This window comes from Poromitra crassiceps (assembly GCF_964638095.1).
Source record: "Poromitra crassiceps genome assembly, chromosome: 4".
Lineage (NCBI taxonomy): Eukaryota > Metazoa > Chordata > Actinopteri > Beryciformes > Melamphaidae > Poromitra > Poromitra crassiceps.
The window spans coordinates 63,078,400-63,103,436 of record NC_139626.1 but is presented as its reverse complement, the minus strand read 5'-3'; the positions used below and the strand labels follow the sequence as shown (position 1 = coordinate 63,103,436).

General features: G+C 46.1%; 2 protein-coding genes across 2 annotated transcripts in view; one reads left to right on the top strand and one right to left on the bottom strand.

Annotated features, from left to right (window-relative positions):
• The window catches only part of LOC310774659 (protein NLRC3-like), a 164,752-nt gene that overhangs the window by 62,407 nt on the left and 77,308 nt on the right, over window positions 1-25,037 (top strand). The window lies entirely within an intron of this gene.
• Window positions 1-25,037, bottom strand: part of LOC310774930 (nidogen-1-like) — a gene marked incomplete at both ends in the record, with an annotated part of 57,359 nt that overhangs the window by 2,971 nt on the left and 29,351 nt on the right. Inside the window, 5 exons of the mRNA XM_083635020.1 lie at window positions 3,415-3,527; window positions 4,924-5,047; window positions 7,197-7,354; window positions 13,099-13,270; window positions 15,981-16,107. Of these exons, the coding sequence (XP_083491146.1) occupies window positions 3,415-3,527; window positions 4,924-5,047; window positions 7,197-7,354; window positions 13,099-13,270; window positions 15,981-16,107 (694 nt within the window). The remainder of the gene's footprint in view (window positions 1-3,414; window positions 3,528-4,923; window positions 5,048-7,196; window positions 7,355-13,098; window positions 13,271-15,980; window positions 16,108-25,037) is intronic.

Genomic DNA, 25,037 nt, shown 5'->3' with positions numbered 1-25,037 from the left:
CACAATATATGAACATGTATGGAAGTGGAACGTTTCATATATGGTCCATATATGTTTGTCCTATATAATTATATATGTGCATACATGTATAGATTGTATATGGACACATATGGCAATTAATTATATGTATATTTGTATGCATTGACACTATACGGACATATATGGTTAATACATATAAAACTATATATGAATAATAACTATACATACATATATGTTTTATTTTATATGAACATATATGACTATTACCTAGACTACTGCCCAACTGTATGGTCTAGCGCCTCTAAACAAGACCTGGCCAAACTCCAGCTGGCCCAGAACAGGGCGGCACGCCTCACTCTCCGCTGCTCTATGAGGAGCAGTGTAGAGGGGATGCATGCCGCACTGTCATGGATCAAAGTGGAACAAAGAATAGCATGCAGCTTGGTAACCTTTCTGTTTAACATCTGGAACACTGGGAAACCACAGGGCTTACATTCACAACTGTACCCCACTAAGAGTAGACATGGCTATACTACAAGACAGGTAGTAGATGCTCAATTCACTCTACCTCTACCAAAAACCAATGCTCTGAAAAGAACGCTAATGTATAGAGCGGTTGCGTATTGGAACAATCTACCAAGTAATATAACGGTGACAAGTAACAAATTTTTGTTTAAGAAAAAGTTAAAACATGCAGTGATGAATAATGTGATAACTTTGGGTTATTAATTATTGTACACATATGTTGGATTGTATTGTATTGTACTGCAATATGCTATGTTATATTATATAACACTACACTGTACTAATTCATGAACTTCTAAAAAAAAAAAAAAAAATGTTTGATTTGTAATAGAGTGAGGTGATTCACTCTCTTTTTGTCTTTGTTGTTATAATTATCAGCAATGTTACTGTATTATGTTTTCGTTTTTATGTTATATGTTTGGACCCCAGGAAGAGTAGTCTCACCTTGGTGCAGACTAATGGGGATCCACAATAAACAATAAACAATAAACCTGTGTATAACTGTATGTATTTATCTGTATTCGACATATATCCACCTATATATCCAGGATATACGTGCATATATGTGCATATATATCACAATATATGAACATGTATGGAATTGGAACGTTTCATATATGGTCCATATATGTTTGTCCTATATAATTATATATGTGCATACATGTATAGATTGTATATGGACACATATGGCAATTAATTATATGTACATTTGTATGCATTGACACTATACGGGCATATATGGTTAATACATATAAAACTATATATGAATAATAACTATACATACATATATGTTTTATTTTATATGAACATATATGACTATTACCTGTGTATAACTGTATGTATTTATCTGTATTCGACATATATCCACCTATATATCCAGGATATATGTGCTAGTGTCTTTCTACAGATGTGCAATAGAGAGCGTGCTGACATATGCCATCACTGCCTGGTACGGCAGCTGCACAGCTCAGGACAGTAAACCACTACATAACATCATCAAAACAGCAGGTAAGATCATCAGAACACAACTCCCCACCCTCGAGGATATCTACAACACCCGCTGCTTGAACAGAACTAAGAGCATCCTCAAAGACCCCACTCACCCCGGTTACCACCTGTTCGCTCCCCTACCCTCCGGAAGGCGCTACAGGACACTAAAAACTCACACTTCCAGATTCCATAACTCCTTCTTCCCAAGGGCCGTCATATTACTCAATAAATCACAATCACTTCCCAAATTATAAAGTATTATGCTGCTGTCATATGTGTGTATATATGTATATATGATGAGTATATATATAGATTTATATTGCATATAGTTATTTACTACTATTATTACCATTACTACCCTATTTATTATTAAGTCTATCTACTGTGGGGTCTGGTGAATTGTTGGTGAATTGTCTGGTTGTACTGTATGTCTGCATAAACGGGAGCTTGCAACTGCAATTTCGCTGTATGATTTATTATGCAATGACAAAATAAACTACTACTACTACTACTACTACTATATATATCACAATATATGAACATGTATGGAATTGGAACAAGATTGGAATCAATCTCTTAATTAAAAGAAATATAATTTTCCAAATTATTTTTGATTGAACAACATCTCAGAAGTGAAACCCACCATAAAAATGGTTAGTTTTGTGCAAGACTTCCAGCACTGAAAACCATGAGTTTTGCACGCCCGCCGCCAAACGCATCCCCACCTCACGGGAGCATATTGTAATGATTTATACAGAAACGTAACTGTTTAAAAATGATATAATTGTTTGGGTAGACGTGACCTCCCTGTTTTTAAGTTAAAACAGCCCCAAAATATGGTGGTGATGCAATTAAAAATGGGGAAGCATAACTCGTCACAACAACGGGCGCAAACGCAGATTAGAGGCGTGCCAAATCATTTCAAAGCACGGCGCAAACGGGATTTGGGCGGTGTTATCCACCAATATTCACAGGTGTGGCCTGGCAATGCCTGGGCGTTACATCAATCAAACCATGATTCCCATCTCGCACTCCCTGTACAGTTTGCGTGAGGCATGCTGTAATTTTCTCCATGCGTAATTTGGATAGGTGTAGGCCTATTGACTGTATAACCCTATCTCATAACGACACCATCACATCATATATACCTGTTAAAAACATCAGTGTTTTGATGCAATTCGGGTTATTTTGTTGACTGGGGTGGGACAATACAAATGTGTTTGCAGCGGGTAAACGGCGGAGACAAAAGAAAAGATTGGAGGATTTACAGTGGACTCAATTAAAACAGTCTCATAACAACTCGTGCCGAGGACAGAGAGAGACGGAGAGAGCTTGTGACAGATCGGCTGTGGTGCCAACAAGTAGGCTACAATGTACAAGTTTTCTCAATTTATTTACCATAACCCCTCCTTGCAATGTGATAAAAGTTTCTCAGTGAATTCTAGTTGATTGTCTCACCGAATAATCTGCTGGTTACCCAATTTTAGCAGAATTTGATGTCCTGGGGTGGCACGTCCGTGCGTAATGACGTTTCTGGTTATTATGGTGCGATCAAGCGCAGCGAGTGTTTTAGCACCTAAGAGCGCAGCTAAGCTTTTCAAAGCTCTTAGCGTAATTGTGTGCTGCTGATGATAGGTTAATGCCATCTATCCCCACATTTTAGTGCTGAAACGCCTGCTTTGGCATGTGGCACGTCTATGCCCAGTACAATTATAACAGGCATGCGCTTGTGCCCGCCCACAATTTGCACGGCGTTAAACGAGCGCAAACGCTAAATTACCGCTTTTGCGAAGATAGGGCCCATTCTCTGCAAAGTCCTCTGAGACATGCTTGTGAACTAGGGCTATACTCGACTTAGATATTGCTGGCTAACGTTAGCTAACCAAGGTCGGTGAAAATGGAGAACAGGGGCTTGAATACCTTGCTGGCAGCGCGTGGGCGCCGCCGCGATGCCGTAAAGCCGGGAGCGTTTTTGCGGCAGGAACTCGTCCGCCTCTCTCTGCGTCTGGCGGTCCACAGCGATCACCGCCTCCCTGCAAAGCAAACACACACAGAGCAGACACACACTCAGCACAGAGAGACCAACCAAACACACACACAGAGCAGACACACACTCAGCCCAGAGAGACCAACCAAACACACACAGAGCAGACACACACTCAGCTCAGAGAGACCAACCAAACACACACAGAGCAGACACACACTCAGCCCAGAGAGACCAACCAAACACACACAGACCACACAAACAAACTGCACAGCGGTGTCTGATCCACGGCTGTGAAAGTGCCAGCAGAGGTTGTTTTGAAAGTCCTTTGCGTCTAGAACAGGGGTGGGCAATTATTTTTCATGGGGGGCCACATGAGAAACCCAGATTGTTGCCGGGGGCCGAACAAATATTGTCATGCCGTAACCCATGGATGGGTAACTTTGATGATAGAGAGGGCCACAAAAAATGTCCTCGCTACCAGGTTTAGCTGAGGGCCGAACGGCACCAGCGCAAAAAATTTGGTGCATTTGAAGCCAGGTTTAGAGGAATAACTCATTTTAAATTAAAAAGTTGTGATGTCATTATTCAGTCTTAACCACCAATATTTGATCCTTTTCTCACTCATTCCTATGTCACCACCTGCTCTCAGGGCTTGAAATTAACCAATTTGGCTGCAATATGGCTGCTAGATTTTAAAGTTACCAGCCAATTAGAATTTCCACTAGCTGAAATGTTTTTCTTGAAATAAATCAGAATATGAGTGGGTTAATTTAACCATAAGTATCAGTAAGTGTCCCGGGATGATCAAAGCCTGTGTTGAGGGTCACACGAACAAAAATGCAGTCTTGAAGCTAAATAAATCCAAAACCAATGAGTTATTTAAGTTATTTAAATTTCTACTTCAATGCAGCCTTTTAGTCATAAAGATTATTGAAAGATATTCCATATTCCAGACTGAAATGCTATAACAGAAGTGGAGTATTGGCCAGAATATGACATGAACATTTGGACACTTATTCAGCGGGTATCTTGCATGTTGCGTTCAGGTGCACTGTGTGTGTAAAAAACCGCATCCGGCCCGCGGGCCGTATTTTGCCCATGTGTGGTCTAGAAGCTGAATCCGAATTAAGAAAACTCAATTTAAAACTACAGGTAAAAGTTAAATTCAATCATTTCTACAGGCAAATGTCAAGCCACTGCACTGAAGTCCAGGATCATTGATGCTAACACAATAATAGAATAGAGCAAGAATTGGATGCTTTCTATGTGGAAGTTGTACAGATAGCATAGTAGCTACTGTAACAGTGTGAACACCAGATAGTAGCTACTGTAACAGTGTGAACATCAGAAACACTAGAACTGCTGGAGAACGTGGAGATCCGGCAGTGGTGTCTGTGAAGCGGTATTAGAGACTAGGTGAGGTGAAGGTGGTCAGCTCGTACCTCCTCCAGTCGGTGTAGTAGAGGTTCCTCCCGTAGGAAACCAGACCAAAGGGGTACTGGATGCCCTCCACCACCAGCCGCCGCAGCTTGCGGCTCGGATCCATGCACTCCACTTTACGAGTCCCTGCAGACAGATCAATACATCCTGATCAGACCCATCAATACAGCCTGATCAGACAGATCCATACTGTACATCCTGATCAGTGAGGAGAGCTTGTCTGAACCTCTTCTGGACGGCTGGTTCATCACTCACTTTACCAACTGTAAAATAATGTAATTACGCTAGTCTTCAGTAGAGTGTTATACCCAGGGGGGTAGACTTTTTGAAATGAGGCAGAGAGGTTACTCACCTATTCTCAGTTCAACTGTATCAATCAATGAGGGGGGAAACAAGGTGGCTAAACTACTCACCTTGGATAGTTTACCCACCCGTATTACACAAGAAAAGAAAAGGAACTAAAACATATGTACATAATGAACATTCAATATTACAGTGGTTCTACCAGCCACGTCAGGTGCTTATGTGTTTGTAAGCGATGTACTAAGGGGTCTATATAGGAAACCAGCCGGGCGAGTCACCCGTCGCCCCTAACCTCATCGAGGTGGGCTAAAAACGAGTCCCATATAGTTAGAAATTTTCTAAGCGAGTTGGTTCTCAGGAACTGGAGTCTCTCGATCCGTATAACAGAGATCATGTCCGTCAACCACAATTGGAAAAAGGGTGAAGAATTAGAATTAGTTTTTTTGGCAACAGTTGACCCCAGTGTCAGAGATTGTTGCACAGCTCTAGTGAAGTTCAAGTTTAGGCATTTTTAAATGGTCAAATTTAAACAACATATCAGTAGAAAATATTGTCCAGGGATTAAAATTCGGCGCGGGATTGCGGGAATCCCGCACATTTTCCAGAATTCCAGCATATTTTCAATTTATAAAGGGGGAGTAATCCCGCAATGGTTTGCGCAGATCTATGTTTGTGCGGAACGGTGCTTAGCAAGCGAAACGGCTGTCTGTCTGACCCACTGAGTCTCTGAGCACAGACTGTAGAAAGAGATGCAAGATAGCCAAGCGAATGTGATTGGATGAACGTTTGACACTAGGCCAATCAGAGGCAGAGAGGGGCGGGTCAGGCCTTCGCCTTCGCCATGATGGGGGGAAAAATATTGCGTCCCTCAGTCCGCTCTCGACATCAACGCTCCTCTGCTGATCTCTCGGTGGATACAGACAGCTGCTTGCAAACATGATAGATCACTGGCTAAAAAGGAAAATTACCTCTTCAGAAGGGGGACCCGCTCAGAAAAAACAAGCAGGACAAGTCGAACAACAAGGCACTTCTAGTTGAAATGTCGAACACCGAGTAACGTCACTGTCAGTGATGTTTAGCGTTACGTTATTGACGATGAAGAATCTGATATCGATAATGACGTTAAAACGTTAATCCTCCTTATGCCGAGTGCGAGTGATGTCAACGCTGTTGTCGCCACTCAAATTACATTTCTCATAAAGCAGCCGTGAAAATCTGGTGGAAGCATTTTCAATAAAAAGTGAAACGACACACAGATGGTTTATAGTCACTTCAATAGAACTCTCCCCAATGCAAAATTCGAACAGGTTTAGTTGCCAGTAATGACAGTAAGAAAGGCAGATGTAGTGAGCAAAGATGGATGATTTAATATTCCATAGCTCTGACCTAACCAAATCTAACTGACATCACTAATGTGAACACAAAACAAGGAACACTTCTGATATAATATGATATTAGTGTTTTAGTAGAGTGTATCACTCAATACAAAAAATAAAGACTTTCATAGAACCAAAAGCCTATGGCTTAGTCTGCAGAAAAAACATGACAAAAGCCATAGTAATTTAGGCTCAAGTGTGCATAAACTACTTCCTTTTTTAAATACAAAAATGTGAAATTACAGTATTATTGCTTATTGGACAGGAGAAGCAGGTATTTGTCGGTTATATCGCCTGAAAAAAATCCCCCTTAAAGTCTATAGATCCCCCAAAATCTATAAATCCCGCCTATCTGAAGAACATAGGGGGGAATTACAAAGTGCTAGTTTGTAAAGTGAATTTTAAGCCCTGTTGTCTATTGGTGAAGAATTATAAGTATGGGCCAGTCGAACCAGCTTACTACCAACTCTTCCAATCTGAGCGTGTAACTCTGGTTTGTTCTGGTCCAAATCCATCTTGTTTAGTCCTGGGCAGCGCCGGGTCTCGTCTCACAGCACAGCAGCTGGGTGTCGGGGTCGTAGGTCAGAGCGTCTCACCTGCGTCGGCCCAGCACAGCAGCTGGGTGTCGGGGTCGTAGGTCAGAGCGTTGGGCAGCGCCAGATCATCCTTCACCAGCACCGTCCGCTCTGTGCCGTCCATGTTGGACATCTCAATCTTAGGGCCGTCCCTGTTCCAGTCCGTCCAGTACAACCGCCTGCAGGACACACACATGGTTAGGACGACTAGAACTACCAAAGCTAATAATGATAGTAGTCTTGCTGCTACTAGTAGCCTACTGCTATTACCACTTCTACTACTCAGTTTTTGGGGCCGGTGGGGCGGCCCCCTATAATCTCCTCAGTCGCAATGACTCTATGCGTGACTCCACACACGGTCACACATCAGAGTGCTGTTGCTACCTGTGTTGCCAGATGGGCTGGTTTTCCGGCCAATTGGGCTCGTCAAAATATCGATTGTGTAAAAATATCAAAGTTTGTTTACTGTGTACTGTATGTAGCCTATGTAGCATAATTGGTAAGCTACTGTGGAGGGTAGGATTCGCTTGTTTGTACAGGTTTCCTCCTCAAATATTTTGGGCTAGTTTTTGAACAGCTTTTGACCTGGAAACCATCAGCTGTATCTGGCAACACTGACTGCCATGTTGTTGAAAGCTAGATGGTGACGTCACACGCATTGTAGGTCTTGTCTATACAGCCAGGCTGCAGCGCTGATTGTTGTTTACTCACCGGTAAAAATGGAGCACGGACATACTAACGTTTGTCTAAACTAAACTTTTCCTTTTCTTTTCTAGCGTAGACACCTTAAACACATGATTAAGCATTCTGTTTGCACAGGTGCAATAACATAGGCATAATTATCATGTGTAATGGTAGCAGCTGCTACATGATTGTTTATTTGTGTGTGTTAAGGAGTCTCGAGGCCTGCGGGAAGAAACTGTCCCTCAGGCGATTTGTTCATGCTTTTGGGACCCTGTATCTCCTCCCTGAGGGTAACAGGGAGAACAGGCTGTTGTGGGGGTGGTATGTGTCCTTGATGATCTTCAGGGACCTCCTGAGGCACCGCTGATTGTACAGTTCCTGCAGTTCTGGTAGCTCACATCCTGTTAGGTGCTGGGCCGCGCGCCTCACTCTTCTTAGCGCCCTGCGGTCCATGGTGGTACAGTTCCCGTACCAGGTGGTGAAGCAGCCAGTCAGCAGGCTTTCAATGGTGCCTCTGTAGAAGTCCCTAAGGATTTCTGGCCTTAGCCCAAATTTCTTCAGGCATCTTAGTCCGTGTAGTCGCTGTTGGGCCTTTTTGACAACAGTGGCGGTGTGGCTGGCCCATGTCAGGTCCTGGTGGATGTTGACTCCCAGGTACTTGAAGCTGTCCACCAGGTGGTGGGGGGAAGGAGAGCAGTAGGGGTGGTGGGGGGGAGGAGAGGGGGAGGGGTGATGGGGGGGAGAGGTGGCGGGGAGGGGGAGGAGAGGAGGGGGGGGAGGTGGAGGGGGGGTGGTGGGCTGGAGAGGTGGCGGAGAGGGGTGGGAGAGGAGGGGGGAAGGAGGGGGGGCGCTCTGGCAGAGGGGTCAAACCTTGCGTAGAACGCATTGAGTTCGTCCGGCAGGGTGGGTGATATGTTTGGGTTTTGTTGTTTTTCCCCTTTGAAGTCTGTAGCAGCATCGAGTCCACTCCACAGATGTCTGGGGTTGTTAATGTCCAGTTTAGACTCCAGCTGCTTTCCGTATTCTCTCCGTGCTTTTTTGATTGAGACTCGGAGGGCGTATCGTGTCTGCTTGTATTCTTCAGGCGTTCCGGACTTGAAGGCGGTGGTCCTGGCGTGAAGGGCAGCCCGAACATCGCTGTTGATCCAGGGTTTCTGATTTGGCATTATTTTTACTATTTTTATTGGTACTATGTCCTCTGTGCATTTTTTTATGAAGCATGACACCGTTTCTGCATATTCTTCCAGGCCTCCTGTGTTGAACTCCTCCCATGCTACTTGGCTACTTTGTTGTTCTTCATGAAGAAGGTGCCTGTGGTTAGCTGCTCTCGTCTCAGCCCACCTGTGGGACTAGCGCTACTTCGTGAGCTCTGCAGTTGATCTGAAAATAGGTGAGTAAACTCTCTGCCACATTTCAAAAACGTTTATCCTCCCCTGTTTATAATTGTCTTGACCATCAAAATTGCACTTGTGAAATGAATGAATATGCTACAACACAGCACAGTGAATCCCACACTAGCTGTTGTAAACAGTAGCATCCATGGTGGTACGCTAGCTACATAGCAATCCTAGGCTAATAATAGAAAACTATAGAGAGCCGCAGTAACGAGTCCGGAAATCATCGATGCTAACAGCCCTGGTTCTTCACAGTTTTCGCCTATGGGAGTTTTGAATGGGTTTTTGGCGCGATGCTTCTAATAGCCTAAGCTCTCTGGGCAACGCTGGCTTAATCAAACGCGAACCAGTGTTTAGTAATATCATCTTCACACACGAGGACCACTTTTACGAGTTTTGAAGCTTTTACTTGCCGTTAAAAGGACGGCTAGCTAGCAAACGGCTAAATGAGACTACACTTTTGAGTCGATGGGGATATATACGTCAATAACGTCACCACTTCAAAGGGCGAACACGGAAATTCTCTTTCCCTCACCTGATTCAGCCCCGTTCAGCCCGGGGTAATCAGTGCACACATCAACAACAGTCCAGGTTGAGTGCTGACGTGACGTGGAAGCCTATGCGACAGTGTGTAGTTCTGGATTAGCTTAGCTCGAGCATTTTACTTCTAGGGCTCGTATTTACGCTTCAAAACTCATGAAAGTGGTCCTCATGTGTGAAGATTATCCGACGGAACTCTGGTTCGCGTTTGATTAATCTTGCATTGCCCAGAGACCGTATTTGAAGCATCGCGGCAAAAACCCATTCAAAAATCCCCTAGACAGAAACAGTGTAGAACCAGGAAGTTCGGGACTTCCGCATTCTGCCTACAAAAATACGTCATCCCTGCGGCTCTCTATATACGATATATTTGCCATACAAAACTATATGCTCAACACGGAATGTCAAATCGCGATGCCTATAAAGGACTATATGTACCCCTACATGCAACCCTAACGTTACTACCGTTATGCTTATGGTCATGGAACATTATTGTTTGACTGCATTTAGCTGCGGTGGTGAACCTGCAGCTGCTATTAGAACCATAACGTTAGCTTGATGCTATACGCGGCTAACTAATAGATTTAGCTATATTTATAGAAATTACCACCAGCCCCACTAATAACGTTACTGTCTTGTGTTGATAATGAATCTAACAGTCGGAAATATGCCTAACGTTAGCCTACTGTCTGTTATGCTTACGGTAGGCCTACATTGTTTGAGTTCAGTTTGGTCAACTCCAGGCATTACACGGTACCGTACATACAGGGGGAGCAGGCTATTTCCTGGCTTGTCCAGCAGCCAGCAGGCTCTAGTTAATGTTAGCTTGATGCTAATCGCGGCTAACTAATATTAATTTACATTTATAGAAATTACCACCAGCCCCACTAATAACGTTACCGTCTTGTGTGGATAATGAATTTAACAGTCGTAAATATGCCTAACGTTACTGTTATGCTTATGAAACATTGTTTGATTGTTCAGTTTGGTCAACTCCAGGCATTACACTGTACCGTACATACAGGGGGAGCAGGCTATTTCCTGGCTTGTGCTAACATGAGTATCGATTGCACGCAGTCAACGCAAGCCAAAACACGGCCAAACATGCCACAATAACGTCCCCTAATTCATCCAGAATCCTTCCTGGGCATCTCGAGGCTGATCTGACCGATAAATTTTCCAGGTTGCCGTTTTCAAGTGACTTTTATGAGTTAACGTTACAAAGCAACCATCACAGTCTGCTGTTGCCAGGCAACTGCTTGTGCGCGTGCGAGTATGGTGCCCGCGCGTCAGCTCGTTCACACGCTGCCTGCAGTTACACTAATGGCCACCGGCGTCAGGGATTGGGCCTTTAATAGTAGCCTATGAGTTGTGGCAAACAAACGTTAATATCTCAAAAACTATACATCACATCGCATATATTTTGACATTCTGAGTGAGAGCAGAATTAGCTCAAGAGTTTGATGTATAATATATGCATGTCGTGTTAAAGTTGTGTGAACTGTCGCAGTTTTTAAAATGTAAACAGAGTCAAGCCGGCTAGAGCAGACACTCACGCCTCGCGCCACTTGGGCTTCATATAGGGTTCCATTGCCGTTGCCACCCAGTGACGCGGTTTGTTTACCAAAATGCTGCTCAGCTGATCCCTTGTATAAAATATAATGGAAGTAAATGCATTTGTTTATTTTAATTATGGATCATAATACAATGCAATTCCAAATGAACTTTATTTTAAAAGTAGCCACACAGGGAGAAAAAAGAAAGTGAGAAAAAATAAATCATGTATTGGGGAAAAACAAGTGATGCATCGATTTAAGATGCATCGAGATGCATCGATAATCATTTAATAATCGAATCGTAGCCCTCTGAATCGTAATCGAATCGTGAGGCCAGTGAAGATTTGCAGCCCTACAAGGCAGGCATTTTAGCAAGCTAAGATAAGCACAATTGTGGTTCAACAATTTGATGGATACAGTGGTTGAGCATATAGTTTTGTGTGGCAAAGATATTGTATATAGTTTTCTATTATTAGCCTAGGATTACTATGTAGCTAGCGCCATGGATGCTACTGTTGACAACAGCTAGTGTGGGATTCGCTGTGCTGTGTTGTAGGCATATTCATTCATTTCACAAGTGCAATTTTGATGGTTAAGACAATTATAAACGGGGGAGGATAAACGTTTTTGAAATGTGGCAGAGAGTTTACTCACCTATTTTCAGATCAACTGCAGAGCTCACGAAGTAGCGTTAGTCTCACAGGTGGGCTGAGACGAGAGCAGCTAGCCACAGGCACCTTCTTCATGAAGAACAACAAATGACTTTACCACATGTCTTTACACAATAGTGCTCATTTGAGCATCCAGGGGCAATGCAAAATGATCCTCCTCGGGTCCGTCTTTCGTTGGGTCCTCCATCTGTGCTTTTACTAACGTTAGTACGTCCGTGCTCCATTCTTACCGGTGAGTAAACAACAAGCAGCGCTGCAGCCTGGCTGCATAGACAAGAGCTACAATGCGTGTGACGTCACCATCTAGCTTTCAACAACATGCCGGCGCTCAGTGGCGAAACAGGGCAAAAACAGGCAAATACATTTTAGTTTTGCAGCCAATGTAGGTGTAATTCACATTGGATTGCAGCGTTCTGTCTTACCCAAGGTACAAAGCAAACAAACCACACTTGTATAATTATTCAATGCTTCATCTCCACTTTAAATCCATACACGGAGCTTTTAAACTGGTTAGGAAATTATGTTGCCTCTATGCAAAAAATAATTTCCAACACGGACAGGAATGCCCGACTACAGCTAAAGCTGGGGATTGGCAAGGACCTCATGGGTATACATGGGTGACGATAATATGCTAGGTTTCGACCTGGCCTTGTTCTTTATCAAAAATGCTGGAGTTTGCAGCTGCTGTTCTCAAAAAGTTGCAATATAATTTGCAAAGGTGTATGGGATTGTTGTTTGCAGTAAAATTGCAGAAGCTGGTAAAAATGGTAAGTTGAGGGATTTTCCTCCCCTTTCTTTCTTCTAACTACCTAATGGCAACTTTTCTCAAAAATGGCAATGCAATTTGCTTAGTTTTATGTTTTGTTTTTTGCTGTAAAATCTGCGGTAACTGGCAAAAATTGCACGTTGAGGAATCTGTTTTGCCGTTTTTGCTGAGAAATCACGGGAATTTAGAAAAATTGCAAGCTCCCACAAATACTGCGGAGGTTGGTTGAATTTGCATTCATTACTGCGATCCTAAAATCACAATTTCCTGGAGGGAATGCCTACTAATGTGGTTCCTCCTGTGGCCTCTTACCCGAAGGCGGGGTTGGTGACGATGGCTCGGGGGTTGACCAGCTCGGTGTCAAACAGGACGCGGCGCTGGCTGCCGTCCAGCTTGGAGACCTCCACCGTGTCGCGCATGGAGTCGGTCCAGAAGAGGAGGCGCGACACGTGGTCGATGGCCACGCCCTCTGGGCTTTCCAGCTCTGAGGACACACACACACACACACACACACACACACACACACACACACACACACACACACACGCACACACACACACACGCACACACACACACACACACACACAATTCAGACGGGTTACAATCTGAGCCTTCATAACCTCCTGGCCAACTCGTGTTTTCGCCTGCGTTTGTTCATCTGTCTGTTTGTTTGCTTGTCTGTTTGTTTGTTTGTCTGTTTGTTTGTCTGTTTATCTGTCTCGACTGTCTGTTTGTTTGTCTGTTTATCTGTCTTGACTGTCTGTCTGTTTGTTTGTCTTTATCTGTCTCGACTGTCTGTTTGTTTGTTTGTCTGTTTATCTGTCTCGACTGTCTGTCTGTTTGTCTGTTTATCTGTCTCGACTGTCTGTTTGTTTGTTTGTCCATTTATCTGTCTCGACTGTCTGTCTGTTTGTTTGTTTATCTGTCTTGACTGTCTGTTTGTTTGTTTGTCTGTTTATCTGTCTCGACTGTCTGTTTGTTTGTTTGTCTGTTTATCTGTCTCGACTGTCTGTTTGTTTGTCTGTTTATCTGTCTTGACTGTCTGTCTGTTTGTTTGTCTTTATCTGTCTCGACTGTCTGTTTGTTTGTTTGTCTGTTTATCTGTCTCGACTGTCTGTCTGTTTGTCTGTTTATCTGTCTCGACTGTCTGTTTGTTTGTTTGTCCATTTATCTGTCTCGACTGTCTGTTTGTTTGTCTGTTTATCTGTCTCGACTGTCTGTTTGTTTGTTTGTCTGTTTATCTGTCTCGACTGTCTGTTTGTCTGTTTATCTGTCTCGACTGTCTGTTTGTTTGTCTGTTTATCTGTCTCGACTGTCTGTTTGTTTGTCTGTTTATCTGTCTCGACTGTCTGTCTGTTTGTTTGTTTATCTGTCTCGACTGTCTGTCTGTTTGTTTGTCTTTATCTGTCTCGACTGTCTGTCTGTTTGTTTGTTTATCTGTCTTGACTGTTTGTTTGTTTGTTTGTCTGTTTATCTGTCTCGACTGTCTGCTTGTTTGTTTGTCTGTTTATCTGTCTCGACTGTCTGTCTGTTTGTTTGTTTGTCCATTTATCTGTCTCGACTGTCTGTTTGTTTGTCTGTTTATCTGTCTCGACTGTCTGTTTGTTTGTTTGTCCATTTATCTGTCTCGACTGTCTGCTTGTTTGTTTGTCTGTTTATCTGTCTCGACTGTCTGTTTGTTTGTCCATTTATCTGTCTCGACTGTCTGTTTGTTTGTCTGTTTATCTGTCTCGACTGTCTGTCTGTTTGTCTGTTTATCTGTCTCGACTGTCTGTTTGTTTGTTTGTCCATTTATCTGTCTCGACTGTCTGTTTGTTTGTCTGTTTATCTGTCTCGACTGTCTGTTTGTTTGTTTGTCTGTTTATCTGTCTTGACTGTCTGTTTGTTTGTCTGTTTATCTGTCTCGACTGTCTGTTTGTTTGTTTGTCCATTTATCTGTCTCGACTGTCTGCTTGTTTGTTTGTCTGTTTATCTGTCTCGACTGTCTGTTTGTTTGTTTGTCCATTTATCTGTCTCGACTGTCTGTTTGTTTGTCTGTTTATCTGTCTCGACTGTCTGTTTGTTTGTTTGTCCATTTATCTGTCTCGACTGTCTGTTTGTTTGTTTGTCCATTTATCTGTCTCGACTGTCTGTCTGTTTGTTTGTCTGTTTATCTGTCTTGACTGTCTGTTTGTTTGTTTGTCCATTTATCTGTCTCGACTGTCTGTCTGTTTGTTTGTCTGTTTATCTGTCTCGACTGTCTGTTTGTTTGTTTGTCCATTTATCTGTCTCGACTGTCTGTTTGTTTGTTTGTCCATTTATCTGTCTCGACTGTCTGTCTGTTTGTTTGTCTGTTTATCTGTCTTGACTGTCTGTTTGTTTGTCCATTTATCTGTCTCGACTGTCTGTCTGTTTGTTTGTCTGTTTATCTGTCTCGACTGTCTGTTTGTTTGTTTGTCTGTTTATCTGTCTCGACTGTCTGTTTGTTTGTCTGTTTATCTGTCTCGACTGTCTGTTTGTTTGTCTGTTTATCTGTCTCGACTGTCTGTTTGTTTGTCTGTTTATCTGTCTTGACTGTCTGTTTGTTTGTCTGTTTATCTGTCTCAGCTGTCTGTTTGTTTGTCTGTTTATCTGTCTCGACTGTCTGTTTGTTTGTCTGTTTATCTGTCTTGACTGTCTGTCTGTTTGTTTGTCTGTTTATCTGTCTCGACTGTCTGTTTGTTTGTCTGTTTATCTGTCTCGACTGTCTGTTTGTTTGTCTGTTTATCTGTCTCGACTGTCTGTCTGTTTGTTTGTCTGTTTATCTGTTTCGACTGTCTGTCTGTCTGTTTGTTTGTTTGTCTGTTTATCTGTCTCGACTGTCTGTTTGTTTGTCTGTTTATCTGTCTCAACTGTCTGTTTGTTTGTCTGTTTATCTGTCTCGACTGTTTGTTTGTTTGTCTGTTTATCTGTCTCGACTGTCTGTCTGTTTGTCTGTTTATCTGTCTCGACTGTCTGTTTGTTTGTTTGTCTGTTTATCTGTCTCGGCTGTCTGTTTGTTTGTTTGTCTGTTTATCTGTCTCGACTGTCTGTTTGTTTGTCTGTTTATCTGTCTCGACTGTCTGTTTCTCAGCAGTGACTCTGGGAGTGAAGTGTGTGTGTGTGTGTGTGTGTGTGTGTGTGTGTGTGTGTGTGTGTGTGTGTGTGTGTGTGTCTGTGTGTGTGTGTGTGTGTACCTGTAGTGATGACAGGTAGGGTGTCTCCTCCACGCAGCCTGGCCTTGCTGATGGCTGGCCCGGTGATGTCACTCCAGTAAACCATCTTCTCCACGCAGTCGTACGCCACCGCAATCACCACCCTGTCCTGAACACACACAGACACACACAGTGATCACCACCCTGTCCTGAACACAGAGAGAGAGACACACACACACACACACACACACACACACACACACACACACACACACACACACACACACACACACACACACACACACACACACACACACACACACACACACACACAGTTGACCAGATGGTGGCGCTATAACAGCCCTCTTTACATTTTGGTCCATAACTTTTGAACTCTAGTCTACAATCAATTCTTTTCCCCCTGGATTCCTTGGCTCATTCTGCATTTGCTGATATAGGCCCCTCCCATTTCCATCTGACTAGGATTTCCACCATTTTGCATTTTGTCCAAAAACGTTTTTTCGCTATTTCTCCTTCAAATTTTGTCAAATCTTCACCAAACCACGACACACAGCATGTTGTGGACTGTCCTGCACTAGGGCTGCTGCGATTTGCCATCAAATCGTAAATTGGCGATTGAAGGGAGTGATCGCCAATTGGCTTTTCTAAAGCGACATTTAAGGTGATTTGAACTAATTCTCTATCATAAGACGTTATAAAAATAATCTCTAGAAGCTGCGCCCTACTGTACACTTAAGATATGTTTCTGGCAGAGCTGTTAATCAGCGTGAGGAATGCCGTGCTTAAAGTTACCCAGCACTCGAGTTACACAAATAATCTCTAGAAGTTGGGCCCTACTGTACACGAGAGGTTTCTGACAGAGCACCGTTAAAATCAGCCCGAGTGAGGAGGAAAGCTAGCCTGCTAAACCAGCCAGGCTATAGGGGAAAGCATTCTCTCTTCCGCCGCGGGCTTTCACGTTAATGTTAATATACATTTTGAGTAATACTTTAGACTAGTTTCACTCCATATGTAATCGTAACACATCACAACCAGTATTGTTGATGTGCTATTTTATGTAGGTTCCTCATAGTTAAGGCTATGAGTTATTGAAGTTTATTTTGCACTGCGTGCTTTTATTTTTAAGGCTAGAAACGGAAGTGGTTGTGTTGTTTGCCGTGCTCTGGGTGACACGAGGTTAGCAGCAGCCGTCCCTGTGAATAACATGGCGATCTCATTCCAACTTTACTCCAGCCTCTGTGTTGTGTTACTTTTAGGGGTGTCACAATATATCGTCCCACGAAATTTCGCGATAGTAAAACGTCACGATATGTATCGTTGAGATGAAATCTCATATCGTGAAAAAAAAAAAAAAAAAAAAAAAACTTTTTTTTTTTTTTTTTTTTCTTCAAAAATAGACAAAGAAACGTCTTTGTTTGTTGAAGTTCAATGTGTGGAAAGTAGTTCGGTTGAACAAGTCTCTGAAGAGACACATGAGAAGTTATACAGGAGAGAAACAAATTCCAATCAACTCTGTTGACATGGCAATAAAGTATTGAATCTTGAATCTTGAACCATTCAATTGAGTTTCTGGCAAAACTGTTTACTTGACAGGAAAAACTGAAGATGCATAAAAAATAGACTAAGAAAAGTCTTGTTGTTTGAGTTTGAAGAAAAGCTGAAGATGCATAATGAGAATTTATACTGCTGAGAAACCTTTTAGTTCAAAGTAAATCTAAGTGACGGTGTAACTCATTCTATTTCAAGATAAGCCTTATCTCCAATCTCATGTTTTTTCTAGTTGTTATTGTAATAACAATTTCCCACAACAGCATGTTTTGTATTTGTGCATTTCAAATAAAATACTACTTTTCCAGTCATATATTGTCATTATTCAAGTTTAAAAAAATATTGTTAAAATCGTATCGTATCGTATCGTTATCGTGAACCCAGTATCGTGATACGTATCGTATCGTGAACTGAGTGTATCGTGACACCCCTAGTTACTTTCTATGATGAAGAGTCAGAGTGCAACAGTGACTTGACCTGACAGCTGGTGTTAAATCATGTTGTGTTACTTTCTATGATGAAGAGTCAGAATGCAACAGTGACTTGACCTGGCAGTTGGTGTTAAATCATGTTGTGTTACTTTCTATGATGAAGAGTCAGAATGCAACAGTGACTTGACCTGACAGCCGGTGTTAAATCATCTTGTGTTGCTTTCTATGATGAAGAGTCAGAGTGCAACAGTGACTTGACCTGACAGACGATGTTAAATCATCTTGTGTTACTTTCTATGATGAAGAGTCAGAATGCAACAGTGACTTGACCTGACAGCCGGTGTTAAATCATGTTGTGTTACTTTCTATGATGAAGAGTCAGAATGCAACAGTGACTTGACCTGACAGAAAAAAGAGTTCAGCAAGAGGGAGGCCAGGAGGGAGGCGGCTTCAGAACGCATGGGGTCGGTCTCGAGTCTTTTCTCATATAAATGCATAATCTACGTTTATTATTTTTCTACACGCTGCATTCAATAATATATTATGATCGATTGTTTTCCCCCCTCCAAATTATTAATGTCATTAAATAGGATTAGGGTCTCTTTATAAAAAAAAATTAAATGACGGCTAATTAATATATTATGGCGATCTGATCGTCTATCGTGACATAGTAAACATGTGTAGGCCGAGTAGTCTGTGGTCATACATCACTAATCCACAAGAGGACGCCAAGCCAATCTGATGCTGGAGATTCTATTCCTTCTTCTTTTTTCTCGGCGAGTGCAAAAAGCATACAGGCACACTGTAACATTCCTGTCTGCATGCAGTTGTGATGATGTCATATAAATGGCGGTAGCCACGGATCAATGCAGTCAGCTGTTCTTCAACATCTCCCACCATTGTCATTTGTTCACACAGGAAATGACTTCTTCATTGGTAGGCCCTCATTTGGCAGTGCTTTTAATTTAGCGTCCCTACCTGACGCATGTGATATTGCAGCACACGTTTGCATCGCCTTACACATTCTGCCTTGCACATTTTGCTACGTAAAGCGTGCGTTGCTCTTTGCGTTGTTGTGAGCGTTCCTTGTGTGGAGTATGTTAAGGGCTATTCATTATTGTTAATGGGGGGGTCAGGCTATGGCAGCAGGGGGGCACAGGGTGATCCTACTCTGGGGGGATGCAACCCAACGTCACGCTGCAGCTGGCCAATCATGGAGAGGCTCATACACACACACACACACACACACACACACACACACACACACACACACACACACACACACACAGCACTCTGCTCTGTCTGCTTCACTTTCTTGTTTCATTTCCGATATACGACTGACAGCAACCAGGAGCAAACGGTCAAATAGCACAAACAGAAACAAAACTAGAAAAAGAGAGGAACAAAACCAAAGCTAGAAAATAGCCTATAGCCTTCCCCCCCCCCATTTTCTTTATATTTTTGCCCCAATTGTTTTTATCTATTTTTTTTTTGTTCAGCGACCAGGATATTGCATGTTTTGGTGAAGGGGTTCCTATATGAAGGAAACCCCCAGGGGGCACAGGGAGAACATGCAAACTCCACACAGAAAGAGCATACAGCCTTTTAAAAACTTCTTTCCCTGGTTCGCTCACACACACCTTGTTTTGAATGGGAGAAGGCAAGAGGGGGGGTGAAGTGAGACACCCCCACATCACCGTACTACAGCTGCACTACACACAGGGGGCGCTGCACCCCCACATCACTGTACTACAGCTGCACTACACACAGGGGGCGCTGCATCCCCACATCACTGTACTACAGCTGCACTACACACAGGGGGCGCTGCACCCCCACATCACTGTACTACAGCTGCACTACACACAGGGGGCGCTGCATCCCCACATCACTGTACTACAGCTGCACTACACACAGGAGGCGCTGCATCCCCACATCACTGTACTACAGCTGCACTACACACAGGGGGCGCTGCATCCCCACATCACTGTACTACAGCTGCACTACACACAGGGGGTGCTGCATCCCCACATCACTGTACTACAGCTGCACTACACACAGGGGGCGCTGCACCCCCACATCACTGTACTACAGCTGCACTACACACAGGGGGCGCTGCATCCCCACATCACTGTACTACAGCTGCACTACACACAGGGGGCGCTGCATCCCTACATCACTGTACTACAGCTGCACTACACACAGGGGGCGCTGCATCCCCACATCACTGTACTACAGCTGCACTACACACAGGGGGCGCTGCATCCCTACATCACTGTACTACAGCTGCACTACACACAGGGGGCGCTGCACCCCCACATCACTGTACTACAGCTGCACTACACACAGGGGGCGCTGCATCCCCACATCACTGTACTACAGCTGCACTACACACAGGGGGCGCTGCATCCCCACATCACTGTACTACAGCTGCACTACACACAGGGGGTGCTGCACCCCCACATCGCTGTACTACAGCTGCACTACACACAGGGGGCGCTGCACCCCCACATCACTGTACTACAGCTGCACTACACACAGGGGGCGCTGCACCCCCACATCACTGTACTACAGCTGCACTACACACAGGGGGCGCTGCATCCCCACATCACTGTACTACAGCTGCACTACACACAGGGGGTGCTGCACCCCCACATCACTGTACTACAGCTGCACTACACACAGGGGGCGCTGCACCCCCACATCACTGTACTACAGCTGCACTCCACACAGGGGACGCTGCACCCCCACATCACTGTACTACAGCTGCACTACACACAGGGGGCGCTGCACCCCCACATCACTGTAGTACAGCTGCACTACACACAGGGGGCGCTGCACCCCCACATCACCGTACTACAGCTGCACTACACACAGGGGGCGCTGCACCCCCACATCACTGTACTACAGCTGCACTACACACAGGGGGCGCTGCACCCCCACATCACTGTACTACAGCTGCACTACACACAGGGGGCGCTGCATCCCCACATCACCTGTACTACAGCTGCACTACACACAGGGGGCGCTGCCTGCACCCCCACATCACTGTACTACAGCTGCACTACACACAGGGGGCGCTGCACCCCCACATCACTGTACTACAGCTGCACTACACACAGGGGGCGCTGCACCCCCACATCACTGTACTACAGCTGCACTACACACAGGGGGCGCTGCATCCCCACATCACTGTACTACAGCTGCACTACACACAGGGGGTGCTGCACCCCCACATCACTGTACTACAGCTGCACTACACACAGGGGGCGCTGCACCCCCACATCACTGTACTACAGCTGCACTCCACACAGGGGACGCTGCACCCCCACATCACTGTACTACAGCTGCACTACACACAGGGGGCGCTGCACCCCCACATCACTGTAGTACAGCTGCACTACACACAGGGGGCGCTGCACCCCCACATCACCGTACTACAGCTGCACTACACACAGGGGGCGCTGCACCCCCACATCACTGTACTACAGCTGCACTACACACAGGGGGCGCTGCACCCCCACATCACTGTACTACAGCTGCACTACACACAGGGGGCGCTGCATCCCCACATCACCTGTACTACAGCTGCACTACACACAGGGGGCGCTGCACCCCCACATCACTGTACTACAGCTGCACTACACACAGGGGGCGCTGCACCCCCACATCACTGTACTACAGCTGCACTACACACAGGGGGCGCTGCATCCCCACATCACCTGTACTACAGCTGCACTACACACAGGGGGCGCTGCCTGCACCCCCACATCACTGTACTACAGCTGCACTACACACAGGGGGCGCTGCACCCCCACATCACCGTACTACAGCTGCACTACACACAGGGGGCGCTGCACCCCCACATCACCGTACTACAGCTGCACTACACACAGGGGGCGCTGCACCCCCACATCACCGTACTACAGCTGCACTACACACAGGGGACGCTGCACCCCCACATCACCGTACTACAGCTGCACTACACACAGGGGGCGCTGCACCCCCACATCACCGTACTACAGCTGCACTACACACAGGGGGCGCTGCACCCCCACATCACCGTACTACAGCTGCACTACACACAGGGCACCCCCACATCACCGTACTACAGCTGCACTACACACAGGGGGCGCTGCACCCCCACATCACTGTACTACAGCTGCACTACACACAGGGGGCGCTGCACCCCCACATCACTGTACTACAGCTGCACTACACACAGGGGGCGCTGCATCCCCACATCACTGTACTACAGCTGCACTACACACAGGGGGTGCTGCACCCCCACATCACTGTACTACAGCTGCACTACACACAGGGGGCGCTGCACCCCCACATCACTGTACTACAGCTGCACTCCACACAGGGGACGCTGCACCCCCACATCACTGTACTACAGCTGCACTACACACAGGGGGCGCTGCACCCCCACATCACTGTAGTACAGCTGCACTACACACAGGGGGCGCTGCACCCCCACATCACCGTACTACAGCTGCACTACACACAGGGGGCGCTGCACCCCCACATCACTGTACTACAGCTGCACTACACACAGGGGGCGCTGCACCCCCACATCACTGTACTACAGCTGCACTACACACAGGGGGCGCTGCATCCCCACATCACCTGTACTACAGCTGCACTACACACAGGGGGCGCTGCCTGCACCCCCACATCACTGTACTACAGCTGCACTACACACAGGGGGCGCTGCACCCCCACATCACCGTACTACAGCTGCACTACACACAGGGGGCGCTGCACCCCCACATCACCGTACTACAGCTGCACTACACACAGGGGGCGCTGCACCCCCACATCATCGTACTACAGCTGCACTACACACAGGGGACGCTGCACCCCCACATCACCGTACTACAGCTGCACTACACACAGGGGGCGCTGCACCCCCACATCACCGTACTACAGCTGCACTACACACAGGGGGCGCTGCACCCCCACATCACCGTACTACAGCTGCACTACACACAGGGCACCCCCACATCACCGTACTACAGCTGCACTACACACAGGGGGCGCTGCACCCCCACATCACCGTACTACAGCTGCACTACACACAGGGGGCGCTGCACCCCCACATCACTGTACTACAGCTGCACTACACACAGGGGGCGCTGCATCCCCACATCACTGTACTACAGCTGCACTACATACAGGGGGCGCTGCACCCCCACATCACCGTACTACAGCTGCACTACACACAGGGGGCGCTGCATCCCCACATCACCGTACTACAGCTGCACTACACACAGGGGGCGCTGCATCCCCACATCACTGTACTACTGCTGCACTACACACAGGGGGCGCTGCACCCCCACATCACTGTACTACAGCTGCACTACACACAGGGGGCGCTGCACCCCCACATCACTGTACTACAGCTGCACTACACACAGGGGGCGCTGCACCCCCACATCACTGTACTACAGCTGCACTACACACAGGGGGCGCTGCACCCCCACATCACTGTACTACAGCTGCACTACACACAGGGGGCGCTGCACCCCCACATCACTGTACTACAGCTGCACTACACACAGGGGGCGCTGCACCCCCACATCACCGTACTACAGCTGCACTACACACAGGGGGCGCTGCACCCCCACATCACCGTACTACAGCTGCACTACACACAGGGGGCGCTGCACCCCCACATCACTGTACTACAGCTGCACTACACACAGGGGGCGCTGCATCCACACATCACTGTAGTACAGCTGCACTACACACAGGGGGCGCTGCATCCCCACATCACCGTACTACAGCTGCACTACACACAGGGGGCGCTGCATCCCCACATCACTGTACTACAGCTGCACTACACACAGGGGGCGCTGCATCCCCACATCACTGTACTACAGCTGCACTACACACAGGGGGCGCTGCACCCCCACATCACTGTACTACAGCTGCACTACACACAGGGGGCGCTGCATCCCCACATCACTGTACTACAGCTGCACTACACACAGGGGGCGCTGCATCCCCACATCACTGTACTACAGCTGCACTACACACAGGGGGTGCTGCACCTCACTGGAAACTCGCTCAGCTGAGACGTCAGATGCTTTCAAAGAGTCTGGTGTCTGTGCTGATGCTGCTTTGTGTTCTACTCAACTGCACAACATTCAGCCTGTTGTGTTACACACGATGCAAAGAATGGCAGAAGTTCATGGCAGCGTTTGTGCGTCTCGCTGGACGCCTGTCTGATGAGAGGAGAAGACTGGACGTCTGTCTGATGAGAGGACAGACCGGAGAGGACAGACTGGACGTCTGTCTGATGAGAGGACAGACTGGAGAGGACAGACTGGACGTCTGTCTGATGAGAGGACAGACTGGACGTCTGTCTGATGAGAGGACAGACTGGACGTCTGTCTGATGAGAGGACAGACTGGAGAGGACAGACTGGACGTCTGTCTGATGAGAGGACAGACTGGACGTCTGTCTGATGAGAGGACAGACTGGAGAGGACACTGGACAGTCAGAGGATTGTTTCAGAGTGAGGAATCAGCCTGAAGCGCTTGCTCCAATTTCAATCAGGCCCGAAGACACAACTGACACTGTGTGTCATGTGTGTGTGTGTGGGTGTGTGTGTGTGTCGTCTGTGTGTGTGTGTGTGTGTGTGTGTCGTCTGTGTGTGTGTGTGTGTGTGTGTGTGTGTGTGTGTGTGTGTGTGTGTATGTGTGTGTGTGGTTCTTCGTGGTATTTTGGATGTTCCTCACTTCTACAAGGGGCTCACGTTTGGCCGCCTCCACCGCTGAAAAGTGAAACCAATACAGAAGCCCCTTAAACCTGCATTATGTCTAATGGCCAGCAGGGGGCAACGCCATTGGCAGCAAACAGAAGTCTGGTTGTATAGAACAGTGGTTCTCAAAGTGGAGTCCAGGGACCTCCAAGGGTACATGAGGGGGTTCCAGGGGGGTCCCCAACAAAAAAATAATATATTTTCCACTATAATTCCATCCATACATAACACAATGACATTCAGATGACTATCAGATGGCTGATGCAAGCGCGCGCGCGTGTGTGTGTGTGTGTGTGTGTTAGGGCAGAGGTTCTCAAATGTTTTTCAGAC